Below are 18,378 nucleotides of genomic sequence, written 5' to 3' on the forward strand. Positions count from 1 at the left end.
CAATGAGGAAATTTCACTGTCATCCCTTTATCCGGTTCCGGTTCATAGAGTGGAGAAGGCTCTGCATACGCATTACCTCGTCAGAGCATTGCGGATTTACGTGTCCAGGACTGCTCCCTTCCGGAAGTCTGATTCCCTCTTCATTCTTCTGGAAGGCGGTTGCAAGGGACTGCCGGCTTCCAAGGCTACCCTCGCCAGGTGGATCAAGTCCACCATACATGAGGCCTACCGACTTAACAGTTCCCCTCTTCCGGCCGGTATCACGGCACACTCTACACGGGCAGTAGGGGCCTCCTGGGCCATTCGGCACCAGGCTTTGGCACAACAAGTGTGTAAGGCGGCCACTTGGACTAGCCTGCACACGTTTACGAAACACTACAGTGTTCATACCCAGTCCTCAGCGGATGCGAGCCTGGGTAGACGGGTTTTGCAGGCGGCAGTCCCCCAAGGTTAGGGACCTGCTAGCACAATATTCGTCCATTGCTTCCCACCCAGGGACTGCTTTGGGATGTCCCATGGTTCTGTGTCCCCCAATGAGGCGACAGAGTAAAGGAGATTTTTGTGTACTCACCGTAAAATCTCTTTCTCTTAGCCTCTAATTGGGGGTCACAGCTCCCACCCTGTTGCCCTTACGGGCCGTTGTTACGGTTGAGTTCTCATATTGTTCTTTGAGCTCGTACATAGTAGCCTTCTTACAGGCATGGTTATGTTGTTATTGTTCCGTTCCTCCTAATGCTTTTGCACAAAACTGGAGAAGGCTCACGCCGTCCAGGGGTGTATACTGCAGAGGAGGAGCCATAGTTAATCTTTTTCAGATTATGCATAGTGTCGCCTCCTAGTGGACAGCAGCATAACACTCATGGTTCTGTGTCCCCCAATTAGAGGCTAAGAGAAAGAGATTTTACGGTGAGTACACAAAAATCTTTTTCCTTTCGGTGCAAAGATGAACAGATTTTTTGCAGTTCCAACTCTTGAACAGATCACGTAAAGTTGACCGTGTTGATCCCTACTACTTAAATCGATCCCTACTACTTTCAAGGACTGTCCCTGAGCATTGTTAATGGACATTGCAAATAGCAGTTGAACTGGAGGCATTTAAAATCAAAAAGCAAATCGGATGGAATGAGTGGAATTCTTGGATTGAAAATGTCCTCTCCTTTGGCACATCCTGTTTCTGAGCTGTGTATCTAACCCTATCCTGTGTGATAATGTCTGCTGAGCTGTGTACCTAATCCTCTCCTGTGTGATACTTTCTGCTGAGCTGTGTATCTAATCCTATCGTGTGTTACTGACTGCTCAGCTGTGTATCTTATCCTATCATGTGTGATACTGACTGCTGAGCAGTGTATCCAATCGTATCCTGTGTGATACCATCTGCTGAGCCGTGTATCTAACCCTATCCTGTGTGATACGGACTGCTGAGCCGTGTATCTAATCCTATCCTGTGTGATACTGACTGCTCAGCCGTGTATCTATTCCTATCCTGTGTGATACTGGGCTCCCCCTGCAGTTTGTGTCAGAGGGTGGTCTGTGTTGGCACGGTAATAAATTGTGTTATTTCCAGCTTTACAGAAGGACGATAACGCCATAGAAATGATAAGAATAATAGTCCTCAGTTACCACAACTGTCTACAAAGAAAACTGTTGCTGATAGCAACCAATCACAGCTCATTTTTCATCACAGCTCTGCGTGGCAAGTTTTGAGTGGCGACTTTTGTGTTTCGACTTTTATGTGTTGAGGTTGGTGTATGTGTGGTGAAATGTGTGCTGAGAGTGATATATGTGTTGAAGCACGTGGTAGTGTGTGGCGCATTTTGTGTGTGTTCATATCCCCGTGTGTGGCGAGTATCCCATGTCAGGGCCCCACCTTAGCAACTATACAGTATATACTCTTTGGCGCCGTCACTCTTTCTTTAAGTCCCCCTTGTTCACATCTGGCAGTTGTCAATTTGCCTCCAACACTTTTCCTTTCACTTTTTCCTCATTATGTAGATAGGGGCAAAATTGTTTGGTGAATTGGAACGCGTGGGGTTAAAATCTCGCCTCACAACATAGCCTATGACGCTCTCGGGGTCCAGACGTGTGGCTGTAGCTACGACGGTGCGGATGCCTATCCTGTACATACACACATACAGTACATACACTTTATCCCCTTTATGTACCTAGGGTCAAAATTGTTTGGCGAATTGGAACACGCGAGGTTAAAATTTTACCTCACAACATAGCCTATGACGCTCTCGGGGTCCAGACGTGTGACTGTGCAAAATTTTGTGGCTGTAGCTGCAACGGTGCAGATGCCAATCCCGCACATGCACAGATACATACAAACACACACACATTGAGCTTTATATATTAGATGAGGACCGTTGACATGGACTATGAGCGTTTATTTATATATATATAATTTTTTTTTTTTTTTTTAAATCAAAACCATTTTTATTATGCCAATCACAATGTCCCAGCAATATATATTACATTCTTATATAACACTGTAAATCCATCCATTTTTAAGACATTGTTATAATTATACCTGTATTGTATCATGGACTATAACCTTAAAATTTGAGCTTTCGTATTTTAGCCAAAATATTGACCAATAGCTCTTTTATTTATGCGTCTTTTTATTGCACAATATTAATTTTTATGCAAGATGCAACTGGGCTCTTTATTGTTGATTTGGGAAACTTGGCGCGGCCATGAAACATTGTAACGCAATTTACTTGCAGATTAAGGCTAGTTTCACACTAGCGCTTTTGAGCGCAGCGACGGCCTGCGCACGGCCGCCGCAAAGCCCCGCCCCCTGCCGCGCCTCCGCCGGTGGCTCCGCCTACCGGCGCATGACGCTGCATGCGTCCTGCGTCCCCTATCTTTATCACTGGGGGCGCAGGTCGTGCGCAGTATGCGTTTGGCGGCGCATGCGCCTTTTTGACGGTGCGCCGACCTGCGCCAAACGCAACCTGCTGCAATTTGGTTGCGCTCGGCGCACCGTCAAAAAGGCGCATGCGCCGCCAAACGCATACTGCGCACGGCCTGCGCCCCCAGTGATAAAGATAGGGGACGCATGCAGCGTCATGCGCCGGTAGGCGGAGCTACCGGCGGAGGCGCGGCAGGGGGCGGGGCTTAGCGGCGGCCGTGCGCTGGCCGTCGCTGCGCTCAAGAGCGCTAGTGTGAAACTAGCCTAACTCTATAGCGTTTTCAGAGGTGACCGGTTCCCTTTAAATTCCCACTGCTTATATTGTAATATTTCTTTCTAGGGGTCAAGTCCTTCCTGCTGCCACACTACTTAACATTGTGGATGTTGAGCTTATCACGGAAAGTGTGAAATACACTCTAAAGGTCTGTGTTTCTTTTTCAAGATGCTGTGATTTAGGCTGTGTTCACATTCCTGTTCTTTTCAGATCTTAAATAGCAAATTTCTTCAGATCTGATAGGAAGAATAGAGCTGCAACTTTAAGGCCCCCAAAAGGCTCTGAAATGGCTGCTTTTTATTATTATGATAGAATCATAGAATGGTAGAGTTGGAAGGGACCTCCTTAAAGCAGTATTCACTAAATCATCCCAGACAGATGTCTGTCCAGCCTCTGTTTGAAGACTTCCATGGAAGGAGAACTCACTACTTCTCGTGGCAGCCTGTTCCACTCATTATAAATACCGTAATCATCGGATGCCTCATCAAAAGAATGATTGTTCTTCTTAACCCTCATTTTAACTGATTGCCTATCGCTGCTTTGTCCTGTACATTGCTGTGTGCAAACTGCAAACAAGACTTTTTGTTGCTTGTTTTCAAAAGTGGCTTTCTTCGTGTCACTCCATTAAAGCCAGATTTGTGGTGTATTTGACTAACATTTGTCCTGTGGACATATTCTCCCACTTGAGCTCTGGAACTCAGTGGTTCCTCCAGAGTGTCCATGGGCATCTTGGCTGCTTCTCTAATTAGTGCTCTCCTTTCTTCGGAAGTCAGGTGGATGGCCATGTCTTGTTAGGTTTACAGTTTAGCCACAGTCCTTCCATTTTTATATGGTGGACTGAACAGTGCTCCATGAGATGTTCAGAGTTTTGGCTGTCTTTTTATAAACTAACCCTTTAAGGGCCCGTTACACATAGCAATATCGCTATAACGTCACTGTTTTTGTGACGCAGCAGCGATATTGTTAGTGATATCGCTACATGTGATACTTACCTCCGACCGGCTCCCCCGCTGGTTATCGCTGATCGCGCGAGAACGTCCTGGGACATTTCTCGTCGTCTGCTTCCTGCTGGGCTTCCTGCTGTGGTGACGAGCAACGCGTGGACGCGGGCAGGAGGATGTCTTCATCGCCGCGTCTGACAGGTAAGTAGCGACTGCCGACCGCTGCTATGTCGCTGGTGAGATCTGCCTGTTTGGCAGCTCACTAGCGGCCACTTAGCGATGCACCAGCGATCCTGACCGGGTCATATCGTTGTCGGGATCACTGGTGCATCGCTAAGTGTAACGGTACCCTTACTCTTCTCCGCAACTTTATCCCTGATCTGTCTGCTGTGTTGCTTGGCTTTCATGATGCTGTTTGATCCCTAATGTTCTTAAACAAACGTCAAAAATATTTGCTACTTTGTGTTGATATATCACATAAAATCACCCCCCAAAAATTTCTTTTTGTGGGTGTAAGGTGAAAAAAAAAAAAAGTGGAAAAGTTCAAGAGCATGAATCCTTTTTCAAGGCTCTGTATGTGCGTTAAAGGACAAGCTGTATTTTATATCAATAGCATTCAGGTGTATATTGCATATATAGAAAAAACACAAAAATTGAGCTTGGTCTAAGTTGGTATACATGCAGCACATGAACGCATGTTCACATTGGCCATAAAACATGCAAAAACCTACAAGAGACAAGATGAGCAAAAACCCTGCTGTATTTAAAGTAAAAAGGAAAAGTGCATTTAAATAGCAGAGTTCTTGGTAATACTGTTTTTGATCAAAAATAGCATAAAAGCCATCCCACCGTCGACAAGGTGACTGATCGGGGACACTGTCTAATATTAAAAACCTTACCATGTGTTAGAGTTGACCTCAGTATGTGAATAAGGGCAGACAAAAGGACCTGGTCCCAGCCAGTAGACACCAGTCTGGAGAAGCTTTTAAATACAATTTCCAGCTAAGAAGAGGGAGGCCATGCCCTAGCTTGCAAAGAATGCAAAAATACAAAGAAAAAACAAAAAAATTGAGCTTGGTCTAAGTTGGTATACATGCAGCACATAAACGCATGTTCACATTGGCCATAAAACATAGAAAACGACTTTTATGTTATTTTTTAGTCAAAAACAGTATTACTAAGTACTTTTTATTTAACCCCTTCGTGACCGTGCCAATTTTTTAAATTCTGACCAGTGTCACTTTATGTGGTGATAACTCTGGAAGGCATCAACAAATCCCAATGATTTTGAGACTGTTTTTTCATGGCAGATTATAATTTATGATAGTGGTAAATTTAGATTGATATATTTTGTGTTAATTTATAAAAAATATCAGAAACTTGACAACAATGTACAAAAAAATTGCAATTTTCAAACTTTGAATGATTATCACTTTAATCCAGATAGTCATACCACAGAAAAACATTAATAAATAACATTTCTCTCATATCTGCATTACATCAGCACCATTTTTAAAATGCTAATTTATTTTGTTAGCCTTTTAGGAGGTTTAAAAAAGTAGCAATAATTTTTCATTTTTTCAAGGAAATTTACAAAATGTATTTTTTTGAGGGACCTATCCAGGTTTGAAGTGACTTTAGGGGTGCTATATATTGGAAAACCCCAAACATGATACCATTTTAAAAACTGCACCCCCTGACATATTGAAAACTGCTGTCAGATAGTTTATTAACTCTTCAGGTGATTTTCAGGAATTAATGCAAAGTGGTAAAGCCGGAATGAAAAAGTGTTTGTTTACCACCTAAATGTCACTAACGTCTGAACTGATCGCTGTAGCCGGGAGACTCTAAGGGGGGCTTTACACAAAGCGATATCGCTAGCAATATCGCTAAAGCGTCACCGATTTTGTGACGCAGCTGCGATATTGCTAGCGATATCACTATGTGTGATACCTCTGACCGGCTCCCCCGCTGTCTGTCGCTGATAGCACGAGATCGCGCAGGTCCATTTCTCATCGGGCGCTTCCTGCTGGCGCCGACGAGCGACGAATGGACGCGGACGGAGGACGTCAGGATCGCCGCGTCTGAAAGGTAAGTACGACCGCTGCTGCGTCGCTACATCGCTGGTGAGATCTGCCTGTTTGGCAGCTCACTAGCGACCATTTAGCGATGCACCAGCGATCCTGACCGGGTCGTATCGTGGTCGGAATCGCTGGTGCATCGCTAAATGTAAAGGCCCCTTTAGGCTGCTATTTGGCCATTAACTGCTATGGCAAACATCAGGACCACACAATCATGATCTCGGTGTGTCAGTTAGATTAAAGTGCAAGCCCCCACAATCTATTAACCATTTATTTGATGTAGTCACTTTTGACAGCAACTAAGGGGTTAAACAGATATGGATGGTGCCAACACCGATCATTTGTGATACAGCAAGTTGTCAGATATAGTGGACAGTCGACAGCTGCTGGATTGTCACCTGTATGGAGATGATGTTCCCTTATATCTCAGGTCAGTAAAAATACGTATTGGCTGTCATGAAGGGGTTAAATGCACTTTTGCTTTTTACTTATTTAATTACAGCAAGGTTTTTGCTCATTTTGTCTCTTGTAGGTTTTGTATATTGTCTGTATACTTCTCATATATTGCAGGACTGTTATTTTATTTCTGAGTAATGTCTGCATGTTGTATAACCAATTATATAATATCATGTATTAAATAATAGTCTTTTTGTCTTAATGTAATTAACTGTACAAAGGAATCCCACATAGAAGTAAAAGCTTATTATAATAGGAGCAAATGGCAAACAAATGCAACTTGTATGTTGAACTGATGCCTTCAACACAGTGTAAGCCTAAACTGTTTTATAGTGTTTTTAACTTGAGTAACAAAAAAAATGTATCACATATATACAAGACCTACATTTTAAATAATATTTTTTATGAAGAGAGAAGAAAGCAGAGTATTTGTTACCAGGATATTATATATTTATAAATGTGTTACTTAAATGCAGGTTGCCCGACAGTCTCTCACTACCTATGTGATCATCATGAATAACTCTCACATAGAAATAGATGTACATCGTTTGAGTGATGGGGGTCTGCTGCTGTCTTATGACGGGAATAGCTATACCACTTATATGAAGGAAGAGGTAGATCGGTAAGTATGTCTTTAAAATTATTTAGAAATACTCAACTCTGTAGCACTTCCTCTCCCCCACACTGTCTGCCAGAGACGAGAGTTATTAGTTAATCACACTGAGGTCTGTTGTGCTCCAGCAAATATAGTCACCCTGCAGTGAGGAGAGTAGACTGTCATTATGTCTTCGGTTGTTTTCACATTGCGTTCAAGCACCTGTTCGGACACAGGCGCCGATGGGTCCTTAGACTGTAATGGTGATGGCAGAGCAAACGTTTATTCTGCCATGCATCATTTTATGGCGTATATGCCTACTGGTGGCAGACACAGACGCAGTCTACAACGTCTGATGTCCGCCTCCAGTTAGGCATACGCTCTTGAAAATAATGCATGGCAGGGCGCATGTTCGCTCTATCCCATTTTGCTTGGGGTTTGGACGTAAGCCTTGATGGAGCCACCGAATGGGTGCCTGAAAGCACTCTTAAGGTACTGTCACACTTAACCATGTACCAGCAATCCCGACCAGCGATATGACGCGGTCAGGATCGCTGGTACATCGCTAAGTGGTCGCTAGTGAGCTGCCACACAGGCAGATCTCACCAGCGACATCGCAAGGGACGGGGGTCGCTACTTACCTGTCACACCAGGCGATCCTGCGTCCTCCCGCCCGGCTCCAAGCGTCGCTCGTCCTCACAGCAGGAAGCGTCGCAGGAAGCAGACGACGAGAAACAGTCCTGAACGTTCTCGCGCGATCAGCGATGACCAGCGGGGGAGCCGGTCGTAGGTAAGTATCACACATAGCGATATCGCTAGCAATATCGCTATAACGTCACTAGTTATAGCGATATTGCTAGCGATATCTCTTAGTGTGACATGCCCTTAACACTGAGCCTTATCTAAGTTTTTATGGATCGTGTTCTGCCAGCTTATGATTGGTCAGCATCAGAAAGTGGAAGAAAGAAAGCTCTCCTAGCGAAATCTCTATGGTAATGAGCACTTGGACTTAAAAATAAGTTTGAGATATTAGCGATCAAAGTAGTTGAAACCTGAACAGTTGATTTGTTTTTTTTTAAGTTAGAAAATATGATAAAAAAAAAATAAAAAGATTTTTTTTCTCGAAGCCTTCGTTGGGCGACACAGGAAACCTTGGGTGTATGCTGCTGCTACTAGGAGGCTGACACTAAGCAGAAAAAAAGGCTGACTCCTCCCCATCAGGCTACACTTGCCATCTGGCAAGGAACCAATCAGTTAGTGAAAGCAGTAGGAATAACCCTAACTGGCCCTATACAAGCACGTAAAAGGCAGGTGCTGAGTCCCCCAATGAAGGCTCAGAGAAAAAGATTTTACGGTGAGTACCCAAATTTTTATTTTCTCTATTGCTTCATTGGGGGACACAGGGAACCATGGGATGTCCTAAAGCAGTGGTCCCCAACCTTTTTTGCACAAGGGACCAGTTTCAAGCAAGACCATTATTCTATGGCCTGGCGGGAATGGAGGTGTGGCAGGGGCGGGGCTTTGGTCATAAGGGGGCAGGGCTATGTATGGGGTTGTAGTTTAGTAGTGCATACTTATTTAATTATAACATTTATAATGTGAATGTGACTCAACTCACCATAGGTTTTGAATGAGTGGGAGCACTGGGCTTGTTTTCCTGCAACAAGACGGTCCCATCTAGGGGTGATGGGAGACAGCGAAACCCTTGTATGCATGGTTCCGCTCCCACCCTTGTGTACATGGCTCCGCTCCCACCCTTGTCTGCATGGCTCCGCTCCCACCCTTGTCTGCATGGCTGGGCTCCCCCGTCCTCCCCCATCATACTTGCCCTCACACTGTCGCTGAACTTCCCTGCATTTCTATCCTGGCCCATCAGCTTCTTCCTGTGCGGAGCAGTCACAGAGTACCGCTCATTAAGATCATGAATATGGACGCCACGCCTATAGGAGTGGAGTCGCGTCCATATTCATGATCTTAATGAGCGGTACTACGTGACCGCTCAGCACTGGATGAAGCTGCCACGCCCGACAGGGATGCAGGAACTGAGGGTGAATATCGATGTCTTTTGGAAGCCGGTGGTTGCAGCTGTCACTACAGAGCTACAGCTGCCGACTCCCCTTGTGTCCAGCATTCTGAGCCGTGGCTCCATGGACCGGCAACAGAACTGCAACGGCCCCTGTCCTAAAGCATTCCCTAGGATTGGAAAAAACAGCTACTCTCAGATCTAAGACCGGTCCACTGCTGTACGTAGAACCTTCGTGCCCAGGCTTGCATCAGCTGAAACATAGCTGTGAACTCTGTAGAACTTGGAGAAGGTATGGACCAAAGACCAGGTGGTGGTGCTTTTTCAGTACGGTGGCTAGCATTTGTTTGCAGCAGTCAACTATTGGCACTTTTTTCATGCACTTTTCCTGCATATTTTGAACACAAAATCAATTTTATTGCATTAAGCACTTTATTTTTCTGAGGTATAGGTGACTGAAATTTATATGAAATAAGTGAATGCTCATTCTGAGTGGCGTTATACACCATTTTCTCAACAGTGGATTTTTATGCATTTAATAAAAGGCTGTGCTTTTTTCAATAGGGTGGCTAGCATTTTATATGCAGCAGACAATTATTGGCACCTCCTTGCATGTAGCACTTTTTTCATTGTGAATTTTGCACATAATCTGTCTATTACATCAAGCATTTTATTATAATTTTTGCTATCAAACAATAAGTTTTTGATTACATGATTTTTATGGTGTTTTCCTGTCATATTTTCTGATATGGTTTCTGGTCTGTGTATTATGGCATTTTGTGCATATTCCCTTGTTTATTTTATGTATTGAGTAAATAATACATTTTGAAGAAATTTTGTTATCATGCTTTTTGCCTCTTTTTCTGCCATTTACTAATGGTAGTTATGGTTTATGAATAACTTTTGAGGTGGTATTTATACATCTTGGACATTTTTTTGATAAGATCCAGATTGTGTAGAGTTTTTGCGTTTTGGAGCTTTAAACTTCAAACCCAGGTTCCACATGGTATGAACATGAGATAAGATCTCATCTTGCGATATAATTAATGTGTTTCCTACCATTATCTTTATTATATTTTTTGTATTATTGGTTTTATAGATGTGTTTTATATTTACATTTTTTCTACTGCTTGTTAAAACCTGAGTTCTTTCCACCTAGCTTAACCCACTGTAAGGTAGCGCTTGTCAGTCAGGTAGGGGATACTCGCTAGGCAGCCGATAAATCAGGTCCGGCACAGGTTTCTTAACATAACTCTGTCCATTCCGTTTATTAGGCATCATAAACCATGAACAGCATCAGAAAGTTCATATAAACAGCATAGCGTCCATGACAGAGCTTCACTCTGTTAACCCTGTGGTCACACAGGCTTCCTATGTCCGGTACGCAGGCTCTCTAGCCTCACAGTTATATCCCCCTGTTCGGGTTACCTCATGGCTGCTTCTCCGTGCAGACTTTCATTCCCTCTCCCTGGGAACTCAGACATATGCAGCCATTATACACAGCCTCTCCACTTGCTGTCAGGAAGGCAGCCACGTCAGCCCAGACGAGACCTTCCATACGGACCAACCGGGTCCAAGCATTCACTCATGTGACCTACCCTGGCCACCTTATATGGCCTGTAGAGACGCCCGCCGGATCACATGGCTATGACGTCATCACAGGTCCTTCAAGCATTCATACACATATACTTTACTGTCATGAACTCATTTTCTGCTCCACCAGTTGAGAGTTTCCCTTCCGTTCTCCCTCTGGTGGTGACAGGAGGTAGTGCGGTTGGTTTAAGTGGTAGTGATCTGCCACCTGATGAGGAAGATAACGATTGGATCCCTGGAGTATCAGACTGGATATAAGACAGCCGACGCCCTATCCGGGTGCTGGTGATTCAGTCTGCTTCTCAGGTCCTGGACTTCAGCTCTCTTCCAGTCTTCTCAAGTTAAGTTTGTTTTTTGCTTATGTTCACACTTGCGCTTGTTGGTCAATTCAGTTTATTGTTTAATCAGCCTGCCCCTGCTGGGGCTATGCTGAAATTCCACTCCTATTAATCAGTGTTTGCCAATCTGCTTTTTGTCCCTTATTAGATTGGCCTCTTTTTTGCTCTGTCTCAGAATATTTCAGAGTGCTGATATAGGTTTAGAAGTCTAGTGACTTCAGGGTTAATTTTGCTGTCAGAAGTGTTGGACAATATTTTTGTAGGTTTTTAGCAGATTGCAGACAGTGTCTTTCCTTTTCTGTCCTTTTTAGTTAGCCGGGCCCCATCGTTTGCTCAGCCTATTTTCCTGCCTTTGTTTGTATTTTCATCTTGTTTCACCGTCAATACATGTGGGGGGCTGTCTTTCCTTTGGGTTCTGCTCTGGGGCAGTTAGTTTTCCTCTTTTCCTGCTTTAGGCTTATGTAGTTCTCCGGTTGTGACGAGGCATCTAAGACCAACGTAGGAACGCTCCACGACTGCTGCTAGTTGTGCGGTTAATATCAGGGATCTGCAATCTGCATAGTTACCAACTTCTCTGGTTTTCTGAGACTTAGCTTGTTGTCTTGTTTTTCCTACTCGGTTTCCCACTCATAACACTTTACTATGGCGTTCTAGACACCCGCCCCTAGGTGGGTGTGTAGGTGATTGATCCCACCCGTCTCATCAATCACCTGAAGACTTCTCCCTAATACATTGGAACGAAAGATCAGCTCTGCTGATCAGCCCATAATCAAGCCTTCATCCCAAGGCCACCCACCTTGGGAAACATAACGATCCTTTAGCACCCTGCTCCTGTTACCACTCTGGACATGGCTATCCGTCCATCCTGGGACACCCACGCAGCGCCCTCTAGCGGACACAATGGTCACTACTAGAGTTGAGCGACTTTGGTCGGATCGGGTTTCGTGAAAGCCGAATGAAACAAAATACAGTCATATGTAAAAGTTTGGGCACCCCTTTTAATGTTAACCTTTTTTCTTTATAACAATTTTGGTTTTTGCAACAGCTATTTCAGTTTCATATATCTAATAACTGATGGACTCAGTTATATTTCTGGATTCAAATGAGGTTTATTGTACTAACAGAAAATGTGCAATCTGCATTTAAACAAAATTTGACCGGTGCAAAAGTATGAGCACCTCAACATAAAAGTGACATTAATATTTCGTAGATCCTCCTTTTGCAACAATAACAGCCTCTAGTCGCTTCCTGTAGCTATTAATGAGGTCCTGGATCCTGGATGAAGGTATTTGTGACCATTCCTGTTTACAAAAGAATTCCAGTTCAGTTAAGTTTGATAGTCACCGAGCATGGACAGCCCGCTTCAAATCATCCCACAGATGTTCAATGATATTCAGGTCTGGGGACTGGGATGGCCAATCCAGAACATTGTAATTGTTCCTCTGCATGAATGCCTGAGTAGATTTAGAGCGGTGTTTTGGATCATTGTCTTGCTGAAATATCCATCCCCTGCGTAACATCAACTTCGTCACTGATTCTTGCACATTATTGTCAAGAATCTGCTGATACTGAGTTGAATCCATGCGACCCTCAACTTTAACAAGATTCCCGATGCCGGCATTGGCCACACAGCCCCAAAGCATGATGGAACCTCCACCAAATTTTACTGTGGGTAGCAAGTGTTTTTCTTGGAATGCTGTGTTTTTTAGCCTCCATGCATAACTCCTTTTTGTATGACCAAACAACTCAATCTTTGTTTCATCAGTCCACAGGACCTTCTTCCAAAATGTAACTGGCTTGTCCAAATGTGCTTTTGCATACCTCAGGCGACTCTGTTTGTGGCGTGCTTGCAGAAAGAGCTTCTTTCGCACTCTCCCATACAGCTTCTCCTTGTGCAAAGTGCGCTGTATTATTGACCGATGCACATTGACACCATCTGCAGCAAGATGATGCTGCAGGTCTTTGGAGGTGGTCTGTGGATTGTCCTTGACTGTTCTCACCATTCTTCTTCTCTGCCTTTCTGATATTTTTCTTGGCCTGCCACTTCTGGGCTTAACAAGAACTGTACCTGTGTTCTTTCATTTCCTTACTATGTTCCTCACAGTGGAAACTGACAGGTTAAATCTCTGAGACAACTTTTTGTATCCTTCCCCTGAAAAGCTATGTTGAATAATCTTTGTTTTCAGATCATTTGAGAGTTGTTTTGAGGAGCCCATGATGCCACTCTTCATAGGAGAATCAAATAGGAGAACTACTTGCAAGTGGCCACCTTAAATACCTTTTCTCATGATTTGATACACCTGGCTGTGAAGTTCAAAGCTCAATGAGGTTACAAAACCAATTTAGTGCTTCAGGAAGTCAGTAAAACGTAGTTAGGAGTGTTCAAATCAAGAAAATGATAAGGGTGCCCATACTTTTGCACCGGTCAAATTTTGTTTAAATGCAGATTGCACATTTTCTGTTAGTACAATAAACCTGATTTGAATCCAGAAATATAACTGAGTCCATCAGTTATTAGATATATGAAACTGAAATAGCTGTTGCAAAAACCAAAATTGTTATAAAGAAAAAAGGTTAACATTAATAGGGGTGCCCAAACTTTAACATATGACTGTAAGTTTCAGATGAAACTCGTCCGACTAGAGCAAAAAAAGTCGGAGTTTCGTCCGACTTTTATTTCCCATTGACTTGCATTGGGGTCGGGTTTCGGACAAAACTCCGACTTTGTTTTGCTCTAGTCGGACGAGTTTCATCTGAAACTTATTTTGTTTCATTCGGGTTTCACGAAACCCGATCCGACCAAAGTCGCTCAACTCTAGTCACTACACCACACCACACTATACAGGGTTAAAATTCAGATGTTTCATTCTTAATCCACAGCAGATGGGTATAATTTTGGAACTTTGTATAAAGAGAACTCAGTATGTGTTGAAGTATATACCATGATTAAGACTGTCCGCTGAAACATGTCGGTCTGTACTGCTATGTATCTCTATTAAGGTGTGCAGTTACCCATATTTTTATACGTGGACTATTAAAAGTAAATTTTTTACTCTCATTCAAGCACTTTATGATTCTGGCGCTGTAGATTTGTTTGCTTCTAATTATACTCCTCTATACATGTTCCTGACAAGGATGACTTCTTTTTGTCTTGCTTCGCATATGTTGTATGAAGTTTCTTCACGATTTACACCCGTGAATTTAATAATGGAAAATGCTCCTAAAGTTATCATCAGCGATACCCATCGCCCTGATAAATTAACATTTTCAACAAACCGTGCAACCGTGGAACTGGCACCACAGAGATCTCCTCAGATGGCAACATTGCTACTTTAATGTGTCAGTTAGACTAAAGAAACCAAATTATGGTGGGACACTACCTTTTTAAAATCTTGCATATCAAAAAATATGATCCCCAGAGGTCTACGGATCAACAAAAATGCAACCTTCTCATACTTGGAATCTTTTTTGCTGGACTGGAATCAAATACTATCCTCAACTCCATTAAACTTATGGAGTTGATAGTAAGACATGAGGAAAATGAACTAACTATTAAGGAAGAAATTATGAAAAGCCAATCTTCTTTGAAACCTTTCATCAACACGGGTGAATTTGATAAAACTAATAGCAGGTTGTCTAAAAATCTACAAATATTGGAAGACTCTATCTCCAACCTTAAAAGGACTAGGGCTGATGAGGTGTATACGTGGAAATTGAACAAACCTCGGGCTTCAATCCTGAAAAATTGTCCCCAAAAGGGTATCAAAGAAATAAGAAAGGATGAAAAGTTAATTTCACTAACCATAATGTGTCTACGGCATCCAAAAATTCATACTTTTCATTTGAGGTCTTCACAGATGATTCAGCTCGTTCATCTAGGGATTATCTTGCCAAATCAGACATTATAGGTTCTTCCCATATTGCTTAAAAAAAGATGCAGGAGGGCATGCAGAAAACATAAACCCAAGAAGATATCCAAACACAACAAGAATAGCTATTAGTCTGTCCCGTGTGGAACCTTTCTGCTATATCCTCTCTTCTGCACAGATCTCTCGTTTGTCCAAAGGCTTGGGTTTTTCACCAGTAAAAAAATGTAACATCTTTGGGAATTAATCCGGCCCAGTGTGCTGGATCAATTCCCTGAACTCGTGGAGAAAGAGTTAATTATGCTTGATCAAATGCATTTACATAATAAGGATAACCTGTCTAGTCATAAGAGAATTGCTTTAAACAATCTAGCTAAGGCTAGTTTCACACTAGCGTTCTCGGGCGCAGGGCCGCCGCTAAGCCCTGCCCCCAGCCACGCCCCCTCCAGTCAGTTCCTCCTCTGATCGCATGATGCTGCATGCGATCAGTGTACCGTTTATTTATTGTTGGGTGCGCTGGTCGTGCGCTGGTATGATTTTGCTGGCGCTGCATTTTTGCACGCTGGGCGCAGTGCCAGCAATACCATACCAGCGCACAACCAGTGCACGATCAGCGTACCCAACGCTAAATATAGGGTACACTGATCACATGCAGCGTCATGTGATCAGAGAAGAAACTGACCGGAGGGGCCGGGGGCGGGGCTTAGCTGCGCCCCAGAACGCTAGTGTGAAACTAGCCTTAGAACGAGGATCTTCTTATAAGATCAGTAGATGAGGGAGGAGGAGTTGTGGTTTTAAATGCTGCACTTTACTACCATGAAAATATGTTCATCCTTAACGATGAACGGGCATATCGATGATATAATTATTTGGAAGGGAACTTTGTCTCTTATATGAATAAAAACATCTTTAATTTAGCATTTACTCACCTCTTTTCCCCTACTACCAAGAATTAACTGGATACCACTCTCTATGGCAGCAGTAAAGATGGTAAAATTATTATTTCTCCTTATAAAAAGCCATACTGGTGGGTGCGCAGGGGAGCGTGCGATGGACATATCATCGCGGTACGGATGTCCAGGTGTCGCCTGGCAGAGCATTTCAGCACAGCCATTCAGGTGACGGCTGCTACCCAGAGAGAAACGCGCCGAGTGGAATCTTGCGCAGAGCTTTATCCTATTGCTCCGCAGTTATATGGACTAGGGCTCAGCAGGCAAAACCATGTGTTGGGCGGGGATTCCCGAAGACGCTGCACCGACCTTCGGCATGCTACTATCCACGGGACCTTCAGAGAGTGATGGCTGCGAAGCCATGATAAGTGAACTGTTATCAAAAGACTGTCTAGTTTAACAACTGTTATTCAGTTTAGTTTTTGTACCCCTTTTCCCCTGCTATCTCCCTGCGAGGAGGTCATTGCTGTTGGATAATTAAATATAGTTAATCCCTGCTCTGCAGCATTTGTGTTGCTGCATCCCAGTATCTGCTTATTACAAAAATTCAAAATTTGTGAAGAAAATGTGATTTTAATTTTTTTTATTTTTACGACTCGACGTTATAAACTTCTGTTAAGCACCTGGGGGTTCAAGGTGTTCACCACACCTAAATACATTCCTTGAGGTGTCTCATTTCTAAAATGGGGTCTCTTGTGGGGGGGTTTCCACTGTTTAGGTACATCAGGGACTCTCTAAATGGGACATGACGTCCGCTAATGATTCCAGGAAATTTTACATTCAAAAAGACAAATGACGCTACTTCCCTTCCGAGCCCTGCTGTGCGTCAAAACAGTGATTTTCTCCATCGTATTGGCATGCTCATGAGCAATTACACAACAAATTTTGGAGTTCATTTTTTCCTGTTACCCTTGTCAAAAAAAAAAGAAAAAAAAAAAAATTGGATCTGTAGTATTTTTTTTTATGGGGGGGGGGGGGGATAAAATTTTTTTTTTTCCATATTGCAAAAAGTCCTGTGAAGCACCTGAAGGGTTAATACATTTCTTGACTGTGGTTGTTAGCACCTTGAGGGGTGCAGTTTTAGAATGGTGTCACTTTTGGGTATTTCCTATCATATAGACTATATCAAGTGAAAAAAAATGGTTTTGTAAATTTTGTTGTCATGCGCTGACGCACATATTTCCAGCTCATGTACTGGAACTACGTTTGTTGAGCAATGCATTGTCACGAAGTTGACTGGCCCAGTGTGGCACCACCCAGTGATTGGTCAGTCACAAAAAACTTTGTTTTTGGCCATGTCGGGCAACACGTTGGCTCAGTGGTTAGCACTGGGGCCCTAGGTTCAAATCCCATCAAGGACAACATCTGCAAGAAGTTTGTTTGTTTTCCCCGTGTTTGCGTGGGTTTCCTACTGCTACTCCGGTTTCCTCCCACACACCAAAAAGACATAGTGATAGGGAATTTAGATTGTGAGCCTCATTGGAGACAGCGATGATAATGTATGTAAAGCACTTTGGAATATGATAGCTCTATATATGCAATGCATAATAAATAAGGAAGAGTCGTAAGCTGATAATGGAAGTCCTTAACAGCGAACCAGAGGAATCTCTGGTGACCTGGAAAGATAGGAATGTGAAGGTAAGCTTCCTATTTGCAGAGCAGAGTTAAGGGGGTTTTAAACATAGCGATATCGCTAAAGCATCACCGATTTGGTGACGTAGCAGCGATATCGCTATGTGTGATACTTACCTCCGACCGGCTCCCCCACTGTCTGTCGTTGATTGCGCAGCTCATTTCTCGTCGGGCGCTTCTTGCTGGGCTTTCTATTGCGCCGACGAGCGACGTGTGGAGGCGGACGGGAGGACGTCAGGATCGCCGCATCTGAAAGGTAAGTATTGTCCGCTGTATCGCTGCTGCATTGCTGTGTGATCTGTCTGTTTGGCAGCTCACTAGCGATCATTTAGCGATGCACCAGCCATCCTGACCGGGTCGTATCGTGGTCGGGATCGCTGGTGCATCGCTAAATGTAAAAGGGCCTTAACTCCTCTGGTTATATGGAAGCTATCACAGAGCGGAAAGATTTCATCCTGAAATGAAGAAGGCGAATCAAGCCTTTTCATCCGTTTGAGGTCCAGAATCGGAAGAGTGTCTCCATCCTAATTTGGAACCACAAATAGGGTTGAATAGAAACCTGAAAAACATTTCTGGAAGGGAACGGAGATGATGATGCCCGCTTGGCGCAGGGATGCAAATGCCTTGAAAAACCCAGAAGCTAGGGAGCTTTTCTTTGGTGGTCGAGACTTGAGCAATTGGTTTTGGAGGAGGGAGGGAAGAAAATTCTATTTTG

At 43.5% G+C, this 18,378-nt stretch overlaps 1 protein-coding gene across 5 annotated transcripts in view; it reads left to right on the forward strand.

Annotated features, from left to right (window-relative positions):
- The window catches only part of ACACB (acetyl-CoA carboxylase beta), a 398,726-nt gene that overhangs the window by 220,042 nt on the left and 160,306 nt on the right, over positions 1–18,378 (forward strand). For all 5 annotated transcript variants that reach the window (XM_073582603.1, XM_073582604.1, XM_073582605.1 and 2 more), the window contains 2 exons: positions 3,255–3,336; positions 7,143–7,288. In XM_073582603.1, the coding sequence (XP_073438704.1) occupies positions 3,255–3,336; positions 7,143–7,288 (228 nt within the window). The remainder of the gene's footprint in view (positions 1–3,254; positions 3,337–7,142; positions 7,289–18,378) is intronic.

Source organism: Dendrobates tinctorius, unplaced genomic scaffold, assembly GCF_039654945.1.
Source record: "Dendrobates tinctorius isolate UK_male_01 unplaced genomic scaffold, ASM3965494v1 ptg000073l, whole genome shotgun sequence".
In the NCBI taxonomy this organism is placed as follows: Eukaryota; Metazoa; Chordata; class Amphibia; order Anura; family Dendrobatidae; genus Dendrobates; species Dendrobates tinctorius.